General features: G+C 34.1%; 2 protein-coding genes across 3 annotated transcripts; one reads left to right on the top strand and one right to left on the bottom strand.

Annotated features, from left to right (window-relative positions):
- Window positions 1–329: 329 nt before the first annotated feature.
- Window positions 330–3,600, top strand: LOC132192038 (purple acid phosphatase 22). Its single transcript, XM_059607224.2, has 5 exons — window positions 330–616; window positions 741–1,032; window positions 2,048–2,616; window positions 2,702–2,790; window positions 3,195–3,600. The coding sequence occupies exons 1-5, from the start codon at window positions 467–469 to the stop codon at window positions 3,418–3,420; spliced, it is 1,326 nt and encodes a 441-aa protein (XP_059463207.2). The 5' UTR covers window positions 330–466; the 3' UTR covers window positions 3,421–3,600.
- Window positions 3,601–5,222: 1,622 nt separating this feature from the next.
- On the bottom strand, window positions 5,223–6,281 carry LOC132191789 (A20/AN1-like zinc finger family protein). 2 transcript variants are annotated; one of them, XM_059606887.2, is made up of 2 exons: window positions 6,159–6,281; window positions 5,223–6,060 (listed from the first exon to the last, which is right to left on the bottom strand). In XM_059606887.2, exon 2 carries the CDS (start codon window positions 5,957–5,959, stop codon window positions 5,444–5,446), a length of 516 nt encoding a protein of 171 aa, XP_059462870.2. In that variant the 5' UTR covers window positions 5,960–6,060; window positions 6,159–6,281; the 3' UTR covers window positions 5,223–5,443. The 2 variants fall into 2 exon arrangements, with proteins under 2 accessions (XP_059462870.2, XP_059462871.2); XM_059606888.2 differs by having other exon boundaries at window positions 5,223–6,004.
- Window positions 6,282–12,118: the final 5,837 nt, after the last annotated feature.

Below are 12,118 nucleotides of genomic sequence, written 5' to 3'. Positions count from 1 at the left end.
AAATCAAACTTTATATATAATCAAATTATCAAGGAAATATATAATCATCAAAAAGTTTTGATGTGTAAACGTAAGTCATAGGTCAAACAACCTTAATTCTTCTAAGTCTCTTCCTAATTCTTATTTCTCTTCTTTAAATTATAAGTTGTTAATAAAAAAAAAACAAAACAGTTTGATTCATATATAGCGAAGCCGAGCCTTTAAGCCGCTAGCTAGCTAGCGAGTAAAGCCAAGAGAATCGACCAGCTATTTTGTGTGGTCATGGGCTAATTGCTGCAAGCATATCCAAAAATGATTCCCATTAAAGTGGGCTTCCTTGACGCCATTGCAATCTAGCTAGCTACTGATGATGTACATTTTCCAAACCGTCAAAACCCACTTTCTCCTCCTTCTCCTTATATATATATAGAACTGAAATCTGCAGACATCTTATCATATCTGACTCCTTTGCCACACTTCAATAACAATGGAGAAATTATACCTACGCGCTTTCCCTCTCCTCGTAACCATACTTCTCTTCCCTCGTCTCATACAATCACAGGGTTGTCTTTCTCGGCAACCTCCTCGCCCAATGGTATTCACTCCACATAACCGGTCGGACGCCGATCCCCAACAGGTCTCTTCAATCTCTTTGGGTTCATATATATATATATATATACATATATATATTTCTCTTTTGGTTCATATATATATATATATATATATATTTGCTCACTTATTTTTAATCAATTATTTATTAGGTGCATATTTCATTGGCGGGGAAGGATCATATAAGAGTTTCGTGGGTTACTGATACCAAACATTCCAAGTCAATCGTGGAATATGGAGAAACACCGGGAAATTACAATGCATTGGCGACCGGCGAACACACATCGTATAAGTACTTCTTTTACAGCTCCGGCGAGATCCACCACGTTAAGATTGGACCCTTAAAGCCCAGCACCACCTATTTCTACAGGTGTGGAGATTCCGGCCCGGAGTTTTCCTTCCGTACACCTCCTTCCGGATTTCCCATTGAGTTTGCAGTTGTGGGTAAGTCTTGAACTTAATTTTCCATTTATGATGCTAACAAGTTTGGCAGAGATTGCAATATGAGCTTTACCACAAAAATTTAAGTTAAAAACTCTTCATCACATTAAATTATACAGTTCAAACTTAACCTCCTTTGATATTATGGACGGTGTAGGTATTTTATCTACAGTTGAAATGTGAAAAATTAATGACCCACGCACTGGTGTTTCATTTAAAACATTCTGGACGAGTTGGTTTGGCAATTAGTGCTTTAAGTCTAAGCAAAGCTAGCCGTCATATATGGAAAGAGTGTACACCACTCGTTGAAAAAAAAAAAAAAAAAAAAAAAAGATTGCATGAAGTTGGGTGTCTTGTCTTGCATAATTGCATTGTCATGTGACTCATGTTCTTGTTGTGCTATATATTGGCATATATACTTGCATCTGAAATTACTTCTTCAACTCTTAGATCACACCTACCTCGGATACTTTACTTCATGCTTCAACTTTTAAATCTTTGCACAAACTGTACAGCTTGGCTGTAAGTCTTTGAGATTTCATCTAAAATAAATTCTCTTTTTCTATATATAAATAAATTCAACCAAATTTAACATATAATATCAGAAAAAATTTTGGTTTGTAAAATATTATACTGAAAAGATGGGTATTATGGCCGAAACTCCAATTGGAATTCAATCAGGTTACTTCGGAAATCTTTGCCCCATATGTGACACAGTAGTTGGAGTGCAACTTGGGCATATTAGCCCAAATAAGATGAAAAAAAAAATATCTGGGCCCTTAAAAAACAAAGACATAGGTGCACCAAAGCCTAATCCAAAAAGACTCAAACAAGAGTCTGGCCAGAGATAACACAAAGCCTCGAGACTGACCCAAAACAATTGACAAAGGTCCAGCCTCAAAAATAATCTAAGCCATAAGAAATAATTGATTTAGTCAATTATTTAATATTCTGTTGTTAAAAAATAATTTTCAATGAATTTCCTAATATTGGAAAATTTGGTATTTTTTGTTTGCAGGAGACTTAGGACAAACAGAATGGACAGCCTCAACCCTAGCACATGTTGATAGCGAGGACTACGACGTGTTTTTGTTGCCGGGCGATTTATCCTACGCCGATACCCAACAGCCACTATGGGATTCGTTCGGACGCCTAGTCGAGCCATATGCGACTCGCCGGCCGTGGATGGTGACGGAAGGGAACCACGAGAGTGAGATATTTCCGATCATCCACCCCCAAGGCTTCACCTCCTACAATGCCCGGTGGCGGATGCCGTACGAAGAGAGTGGATCCACCTCAAATTTGTATTACTCCTTCGACGTTGCAGGGACTCACGTTATAATGCTAGGATCTTATGCTGATTTTGACGCAAAATCGTCTCAGTACAAGTGGCTGAAGGCGGATTTGGCTCAAGTCGACCGGAAAAAGACGCCGTGGGTGGTTGTGCTCTTGCATGCGCCGTGGTATAACACTAACACGGCCCATCAAGGTGAAGGAGAAAGCATGAGAAAATCTTTGGAAGAGTTGCTGTATTTGGCACGCGCCGACGTCGTTTTTTCCGGTCATGTTCATGCGTATGAAAGATTCGTAAGTCCATTGACAATCCTTCAAACTTTCATGGTTTTCTATCTCTTCACTGGGATTTATAATAATATATATATATGCATGACAGACTAGGGTTTACAACAAGGAGGAGAATCAATGTGGTCCGCTGTATGTCACCATTGGTGATGGAGGGAACCGAGAAGGACTAGCATTAACGTAAGTATTCATCAAGCTTTTCATCAATAGCTTTTCAGGGTTTAGCGGTTTCAAAACGTCCAGTTTCAAAAAATAATAATGAAGTTAATGAAATTTTGATTTTTAAAAATATAGTTCAACCTAAATTTTTTTTTGCTTTTATAAAAATACGGTTCCGTCTTTAAAATCGTGCATTCTTAGAAACATATCCTCTTGCGTGGTATGCCAAAAAAAAAAAAAATGATTGTAATTTTGTTTATAAACACTTGTTGGACATGCGATATTCGGGACCAAACATACTCTAAATTATTGTGGATTCCCCTTGAGGTGAGCAGCTTGGATTGAAACAACTCTTCATTCCAAATTGCTCACACTAGCTAGTCCAATACATAGTCAACTGATCATAAAAAATTATTGGCATGTAGTTTCAAGGACCCTGCTTCCCCTCTTTCCTTGTTTCGAGAGGCAAGTTTTGGACATGGACGGCTGAGAATAGTAAACGAGACACATGCACATTGGTCATGGCAACGCAACAATGACTCCAACTCAGTCGTGGCAGACCAGGTCTGGTTTGAAAGCTTAAGCACCTCCAAAGCCTGCTGGGATGTGGACGACCAAGGATTATCATCGTCTTTTAAGGAAGAACTATAGATTCGCATGACTATATATACAGTTTGAGGGTGATCTTTCTTTTGAAACCCTCCAGTCCGATTTCTTTCTTTGTAGGTTGAAAGAGTAAAAAAAATGAGTAATGCAGAAACCACGCTTTTATTTTATAATTATTTCATCTCGTTGATGTGATCGTATCAATCAGCTTTTAAATTTTTTTTATTTTTTTTATTTTAACAATGGCTAATCAAAAAGATTGATTAACGTTATTGCTACGTTAGCAAGAAAAGATAATGATGAGATAAAAGTACGGTTTCAATCTGTATTTCTGTTTCTGGGAGTCAAGTCAACCATCATTTGTTGTAATTAGGGCTTTCTAGTTCTTTAAGATTCATTAAAAAAGTGAATCTTATACACTGTAATAAAATTGTCAGCTTGTAGTATTTTTACTTCTAATTAAGTTATTTTTTAGACAGAAAGGAAAAAAAATAAAAATAAAAAATCAAAGTTTGTGAGGCCTGCTTTATATCTGTTAGAATATTATATTTTCGCAATATTATATTCCCGTAATATATTAAATATAATATTATAACAATATCTCTGCGTGTTTTTGTAATTTTTTCTGATTAACGATCTCTCTAATTATTAAGCAATTTACAATATTAATGTCCCTCAAATGATCGAGAGGGGTAAACTAGTTGGACTAGATCGAGAATGTCAATTCTTAATCGGCGGGGTTTACCTCTTATAATATGGCCCATGCCCATTAAGAGACTTGGCCCTGTAAACACTCTAGGCTATAAGGCACGTGTGAAACTCTAAATTGCTCGGAAGCGGCAGAAGTCGTTATCTTGCATAACCGCATCTTCGCTTCCATTCTGTGTTTTACTCACACCAGATTTTCGCTCTGCCTTCTCTCTACAACGCTTTTCTGCTGGCAATATCATAAATAAGGAAAAGAAAAAGTCACTTTTCGACAGGAAAATGTGAGCCAAAAAGGTTGGCGGTTTACTTTTTTCTCTCTTTGCTTCCGGGATTCACATGTGGAATCGTGGTGGGCATACTATTCTCACCTCAGCTGCAGCGTGCTCTTGATCGTCAAATTGGGCGTTAGTCGGTGAACCAGTATTTTCAACGATTAATATTGTCAAAACTAAACTTTACAACAAAATTAAATATGACTTTTTGACTTTATTCTTTGATGTTGTATATGGAATATTGAAAAATTGCTACGAAATATTTAATCATTGATGATTAAAAGAACTGTCATGTTCTAGTTTAATATGTAATTGAGTTGAAAATTAAAATCAATTAAGAAACAAAAATATATTTTGTTTATATTTTGGTGACACTAAATCGATACTAATTTTATTTTTGTATATATTAATTTGATTATCAATTTTAAAAGAGTTCTCATTTATGCTTTTAACCTTTTCATAAAAATTTATAATTTAGTCCCTAATGACTGCCCCCATAACTAAGATGCCGTAAGTCACCACACTTCTTTCGTATGTGTCTTTTTTTAAAAAAAGATTTGTAAGTGGCTAAATCACTCCGATAACCAAAGAAGATGGCTCGGGCACTCCGCCACCCTTGTAGTTTACACACCACCCCTTTTCTCTCTTTTCTTATGTGTTTATAACATTTCGAATAAACTGCTCAACTAAAATTAATGCATGAAGTGCGATACCAGTATTGTTATGTGGAAGAGTAACCCAAACTTTCCCCCCCGACTTTTCTTAGGGGAAAAGCACAATGCGACCCAGCCCATATAGCCAGTTGGCTCGTTTTGATTGGCTAGGGTACACGTCAATGGTATTCAAATTCTCAACCCAGTTGAAAAATACAAAGAAGAACCCAGATGCAAGTGCAATTCGATTTCATGATTAAATATTTCCTTTTTCTTTTTACAAGCAAACGAAAAAGCCACGTAAAACTTATTTTAAAATTACATCAAAGAGAAAATACACATTAAAACGAAACTCCGTAAGTTCGTGATCAACGCGGTCATTCACCATAGCTTATCAAATTCATCCGGTTGTAAAATCAGGCGGTCCTGATTAAATTAAATCTTTTCGAGCTTCTCGGCCTTGACAACAGGATTAGCCCTCGCAATCTCCACCCTCCCAATCGCCTTGAAATCGAACGAGCACCCGTGCTTCTCCGGGTACCTGTGGACCCCGCAGAACGTTGTCCCACACTTGCACCTAAACCCGGTCAATCCGACCCGTCTTCTGCAAGTGGAACACCGATTCGGCTGTGCCGTCGCAGCCACCTCCACGTCGTCGCCTCGGGACACAACCGCCTGTGTCCGTACATCTCTGGCGACCTCCGGCAAGGTCAACGCTGGAGGAGAAGGAGGAGGAGGAAGAGACTCGGTAGCCGGTGGAGAAGAAATAGAGGAGGAGGAGGAGGAGGAGGAGGAGAGAGCAATTTCCATGGAAGATTTGGGAGAGGAGTGATGTAACTCTCCGTAGCATTTGGAGCAGAGGTTCATGGTGGCTGGGCTGCCAAAGAAGCCGCAGTTGTTAGCGCACAGCCGGTGGCCTTCGGGAGCTTCGCATCTGTGCTCTTCCGCCATCAGATCTCTTCTCTCGTACCTCCTCTTTCGCGCTCTGTTTGGTTGCTGAGAAACGGTAGGAAAGAAAAATAAAATAAAATCTTCGACTCCACAAGCAGATCCTGGCGATTGGATCAGATCGTGAACAATCAAAACCGATTCTCCAAAATCGAAAACCTCAACTATGAGAAACGAAGAAATGAAGAGAGATATATGGTACCTGTTTGAAGAATTCAGAGGAATTCGATAAGAAGAAGAATCTTAACGCGGAAGGATGCCGAGTCAAGAGGAATTTTAAAGACACGAAAAAGGTAAAAGGAAGGAGCGGCGAAGAGGGACAAATTTGGAATAATCATTTTCAAAAATCAATCATCATCATTTAATAAAAGTGAGAGAAAAAAAAAATTATTTTATTACGCAATGAATATCTGAGGGACAGCCTGGACTTTCTCACGGGGATTTTTTTTTTTTTTTTTTTGTTATCGTACAACGACGAGGTGAAAAAAGAAAAATGACTTGTCCGCGGTTGGACTGTGGTGATTAACGCGTGGTGGGCGGTTTATGGTTTCGCGTGGCTGGATTTTTTAGTGGTTCTGTTTTTCGATGTTAGGTGGGGTAGGTTATTGAGGACGATGTTTTATCAGTGTTCCTCTCGCTTAGCTGTTATTCTTTTCTTTTTTTGTTTTAAGTAACGCTTCTCTTTCACAGCTATTTATTTCGTCATTTCACGTTAATTTTACGAAATATTTTGGTAAACATTATAATGCTTTTTTATTAGTAAAAGAAGAAATATTGCTTATACTGTACATAAACGTAAATAAATATAAAAATAAAAAAAATAAAAAATAAAAAGGTTTTTTTTGTAATTTTATCAGATTAACGCACGGGTGTGCCATGATAACAAACAAGGTCCAGTGTCTTTTGTAGACTAGGGATAAGCTCGGCCGACCTACGCATTGCAATGTCAGCGCCAGTTTAGATACGGTCCTACGGAACTTCCTATGCATTCACACTCGAATAGTTCAAAGGTTATTTTAGAGATTTGGGATACAAAATTGAGGAGGGAAGGAAAATATTAAATATATACCATCATTTCATTTTATCTTTAAAATTAAGATAAATTTTAAAATTATTACTAAATTTGAGATGAATTACTTAAAATATTAAACAAAAATATGAGTAGAGATTTTCGACAGCCTGGGTCATCCTAGCGTCTGCCAAAGTCTCACGTGGCCAAGATTTTTTTTTTAAAAAAAAATAACGTCAGATATTTTGCTTTTTTTAAAAAAAAAAAAAAATTGAAGAAGAGAGATATTAAAAGGAAATCCAAATTTAAGGTATTATCACTAAATTTGAGGTATTAGCACCAAATTTAGGATGATCAAATCCTCTTTGGATGATACAATTCCTAAAGCGTTAACCTTTCACCCCTAGATTTTAATTTTTAATCCAGAAACAAATTTTGAGGTATTAAAAATTAAATATTAACTCATATAAATTTAACTAAAAAAAAATTATTATTATTATTATTATTTTTAATATATGTCTGACGCTAGTTTGGCATCCACATAACATGACTCAAAAAATATAGCTATATATATAGTAAAAATTGATAATTAAAATAGAAAGTGAGGTAACTTTAAAAAAAGTTGGTAGCTAAAATAAAATAAAATAAAGATTTTTTTTTTAAAAAAAATAAAAGATTATGAATAGAAAATTTATTGAGTCAAATGTAAATACTTCTTTATTGAAAAAAAAAAAAAAAAAAAAAAAAAAAAAAAAAACTATGATAATTAAGTTGAGATAGTACATAGATAAATTTCTTTCAAAATGTATAAGAGGAATTTCCGGATATGTAGCCGGCGGCAAGTCGGGTGGTAGCATCGTGGTTGCTAGGTAGATGAATAGAAAAAGTGAAAGAAGGTTTTTTTGACCTTTAAGGACATGAGAATAAAAATTAAGTGTTTTTGCTTATTTGTCTTATAGTGTTCCACGTTGATTTGTTAAGTCCTTATTGGATGGTATAAATGTTTTGGTTTGTGCCAAGACCTTATAGAAGTTATTCTATATATATATATATATATATATTATTCAAAAAAAAAAAAGTGAAAAACACATTCTATTAAAAAATATGAAAAACTTTATTGTAGACCTCTGAACTACCGCACGCTTTTAAAAGACCTCAAAAGTTCAAAAACTCTCAATTTGAACCCATCAACTTTCAATTGCCATCAATTTAAACCGTTTCGTTAGTTTTTAAACGTTAAATGTGATACAATGACTTTTATACCCCTAACTTTTTTTTTATAAAATTTCAAATTTACCTTTAATTCCATTTTTTTTTTCAAAAAAAAAAAAAAAAAAAAGGGCCCCAGACCCACGTGTGTAGCAACCAGACCCAGCCTTGGTTTTGCTGACCCACGGTTGGTCTCGGCCGACCCATAGTGGGTCTTTGGCCGAGAGCTAGCGTGTGTCATGGCTAGACCCGCGTGGGTCTAACCTGACCCACGGGTCACAAGGTAACCCACGGTACGGTCACCTTGGACCTTTTTTAAAAAAATATTTTTATTTATTTATTTTTAAAAAATATGAAGTTTTCATATGTTTAAAGTAAAATTTTTCCTAAAAATTATGTATTTCTCACACATTAAAAAACTCTTGACACTTTTAAATACTGAATTTGATAAAATTTCTATTCTTTGAAGTATATTAGAGAGAAAGGGATTTCCGACCCATGCATGAAAAGTTGCAATAGGGCAATTTATGTGTTTGGTTGTCCAAACTTCGGATAAGTGTTCAAAGTCTTTAGACAACACAAATTTGTTCTATTTGGGTTGTCCGAATGCCAATTTGAACCAGTTCGATCCGAAAATAAAATTGTTTTAGCCCAATACAATAACCCAACCCTATTTTACGGAATTTTCACCCTAAAAGACAACTAAAACAATGGGTACTGGGACAACGCTGATACTTGGATGGGTAATGTTATTAACTATTTTTTTTATTCTCCTAAAAGATGTGATTTTTAAAATTAATATTGAATTTGAGATATATTATTATTGAATCTTGATTCAATAGTAATTTTAAAAACTACATGAACTTTGAGAGAATAAAAATATCATCCCTATCATTACTCGATATGACTTTTAAAATTATCTATCAAAATTTAATAATAATTTATCTCAAATTTAATGAATCATATCACTTAAAAAAAAAAAAAAAAAAACTAAAGTCTTACTTATAATATTATGAACAAAGTTTTCCTCTAAACTGGGTTGAAGAAATTTCTTTCAACCTAGTTTATAAAAGTGACATATTCATTTTTTTAATAACATGAGAGATACACATGAGTTTTTAATAAAATTTATTACAACTTTGTCTCTGCTATTAGAAAAACATGTGCATCTCACAATTAAATGATATATGTCATTTTTATAGAGTAGGTTGGAGAAAATTCTTCCCACCAAATTTGGAGGAAAACTTTATCCTAATATTATTCTTTTGAACCATAATGACATCCTGCAGTAAGTCACACAATTCCTTTGTTTGCAAAATGTAGACTTGTTGACTACGTTTTGATGCATAATTGTCGGGGTATGTGGTCCCTGATTAGAGTAATCTTATCATCAATAATGGATGGTAAACTACAAATGGAATATGATGAATTAAATATTTAAGCAACAAATAAATAGAAAAGAAAGAACAAAATAGATTAATCTTACTTAATTAACGTTATTTGTTGTTTGGTTTGGATAATTTAACATTTCTCCCGACATTCTCATTTTCAATAATGCGAAGTCTAAAAATATGAGTTCTTAAAAAAATGTGACTTAAATTATGCGTGAAAATGATTAATAATTTGATAGGGTTTTTGAGATCGAATATGAGGTTTTCATGTTTGGTTTTACAAGAAATGTTAGAAGAAACTCATGTCCTTCTTGTGTCTCTTCAAATTTGATGTGGCTTTTAATCCTATTGTCCTTTTCGAATTAGGAGAACACCAGTAGAATACCTAGCATATCCCTTAAAGTTATTATTGGATTAAAAATTTGGGAATGCTAAGTATTCTCTTGGTGTTTATATATATATATATATATATATATATATATGTTATGTTATAACCCTGAATTATTAATAGTAAAATATAGTTGTATTCTCCTGTTGACGTAGGCACCTTGCTGAACTACGTAAATTTGTGTCTCAACTCTCTCTTGACCTCTCTCTTTTCGATTCTATATTATTCATCATTGTTGTGCATGATAACAACAAATACCCACCTAGGACCAATAAGACACTAGAAAAACACCAAGAAAACACCTAACACTTTCCTTAAATATTTAATCTAATAGTAATTTAAAAGCTACTTAAACTCTGAAAATTTTTAATCTAATAGTAATTTTAAAAGTCACTTTAAGTTTGGAGAGACATAAAGAAGACACGAAGGTAATATTTAACGTTACTCTCGATTAGTCGATTTACTCATAGGTATCTTATAGCAATTATTTATGCTTTCCAAAATATCCTTACGTATAACCCATTTGCATAAGGTTGTTTGATAGAAAAGTATTTAAAAATTAAACAATAAATGACATGGAAGAAAATTTACATATAAAACGTAGTTTTTTTTTTTAATATAATATATAAATTGTCTATACTATTTGAATTAATTTTCTTACGAGTCCGCAAAGAATCAAGAGAAGGCTCATACATTTTGAGATAGAGTGTTTTAGATATTTGCAAAAGAAAAAGAAAATCTAAGTACAGACAAATTAAATGATCAGCTCATACAAATAACTAGATTAAGGGTTTAATTATTGAGGGACTGTTTGTTAAACAACACAACACCCCCCCCCCCCAACACACTATTCACTTCATTTTTTTTCAAAAAAAATCAACATCAAAATATTCTCGACTCACTTTTATATTATATTATTTATTTTTTATTACTATTTAAATAAAAAATGATTACAATTTTTATTTTTTTTCACTTTTCTATACTAATTATTATTTTCTTTTTTAATTTTTTTTATTGCGAACAGTGCAGTGTAATGTCATATTGGTCGCCAAACGGCACTACAGCACTTGAGTGTTGATAGGAACACTTTCGACCTTCAACTTTTACTTCAAATTACAAATTGACATGACTATAAAATGACTAAACAAAAAGAATTAAAATGTCAATTGAATTAATTAATAGTTGATTTATTGATTATATACTTTTAATGATTTTACTAATTATGATTTATGAGCCGTTATGTTAATTTGTAGTAAAAACTGTAACAACTAAATTTTGTTTATTAATTATTTAACATTTAACTGGTGAGTGGCACATGATTTGAGCCCCGGGTCCGGGTGGACCGGGTGGTTAAGAAATTCGAAACGTGATAGTCCCTCCATCCACCTTTATCACACCAACCAGCCATCACCTTTATTTTGTCATGGCCACTCAACATCGCTAAACAGTTGCCTTCCAACTAGAACCGCGTCTCATATTTATGCAACTACCTAAAGGCCCATAAAGCCCGTTACGGGTTTTTTTTTGGCCCAACGACAGCTGAACTATTTAGGGTATTGTTTGAGTGTGCATTACTGCATTCGAAGGTTTAAAAGTGTGTTTAACATTCAAAAAGTTTGTTTACAGAAAAAAAAATATCAATTTGATAAAAAAAAGAAAATTGGGAGTAACTTCACTTTAGACCCATAAATTACCACGCGAATTGACAAGCCCCCCAAACTTCAAAATCTCTCAATTTGAATCATGAACTTTCAATTGCAGTCAATTTGAACCCATCCGTCAGATTTAGCCGTTAAATTCTAACGTAAATAGTTAAAAAGACCAAAATATCATTGATTTTCGTTTTTTTTAAAGCAAAAACGAAAAGAAAAAAAGACTCGTGGGTCCGAATTTGCGTCTATTGATTAATGACAGTGTGGTATTGGACTCCGTCACTTTTTTTTTTTTTTTTTTGACATATCCACACAAGGAACCGGGGGGGAGGATTCGAATTAGTGACTTCCGCTTCATAAGGCATGATTCACAGCCTATTGAGTTAATCCTTAGAGATTCGTCACATTATTTTGCACGAAGATTCATTATCATTTATAAGAGTTATTAAAAATTGAGTAATGTTATTTAGTAATCTCTTATATTATAGCTATATAACTATAATGATGTGACAG

This window comes from Corylus avellana, chromosome 10, assembly GCF_965113065.1.
Source record: "Corylus avellana chromosome 10, dhCorAvel1.hap1.2, whole genome shotgun sequence".
Taxonomy (NCBI): Eukaryota; Viridiplantae; Streptophyta; class Magnoliopsida; order Fagales; family Betulaceae; genus Corylus; species Corylus avellana.
This window is presented reverse-complemented; position numbering and strand designations above follow the sequence as displayed.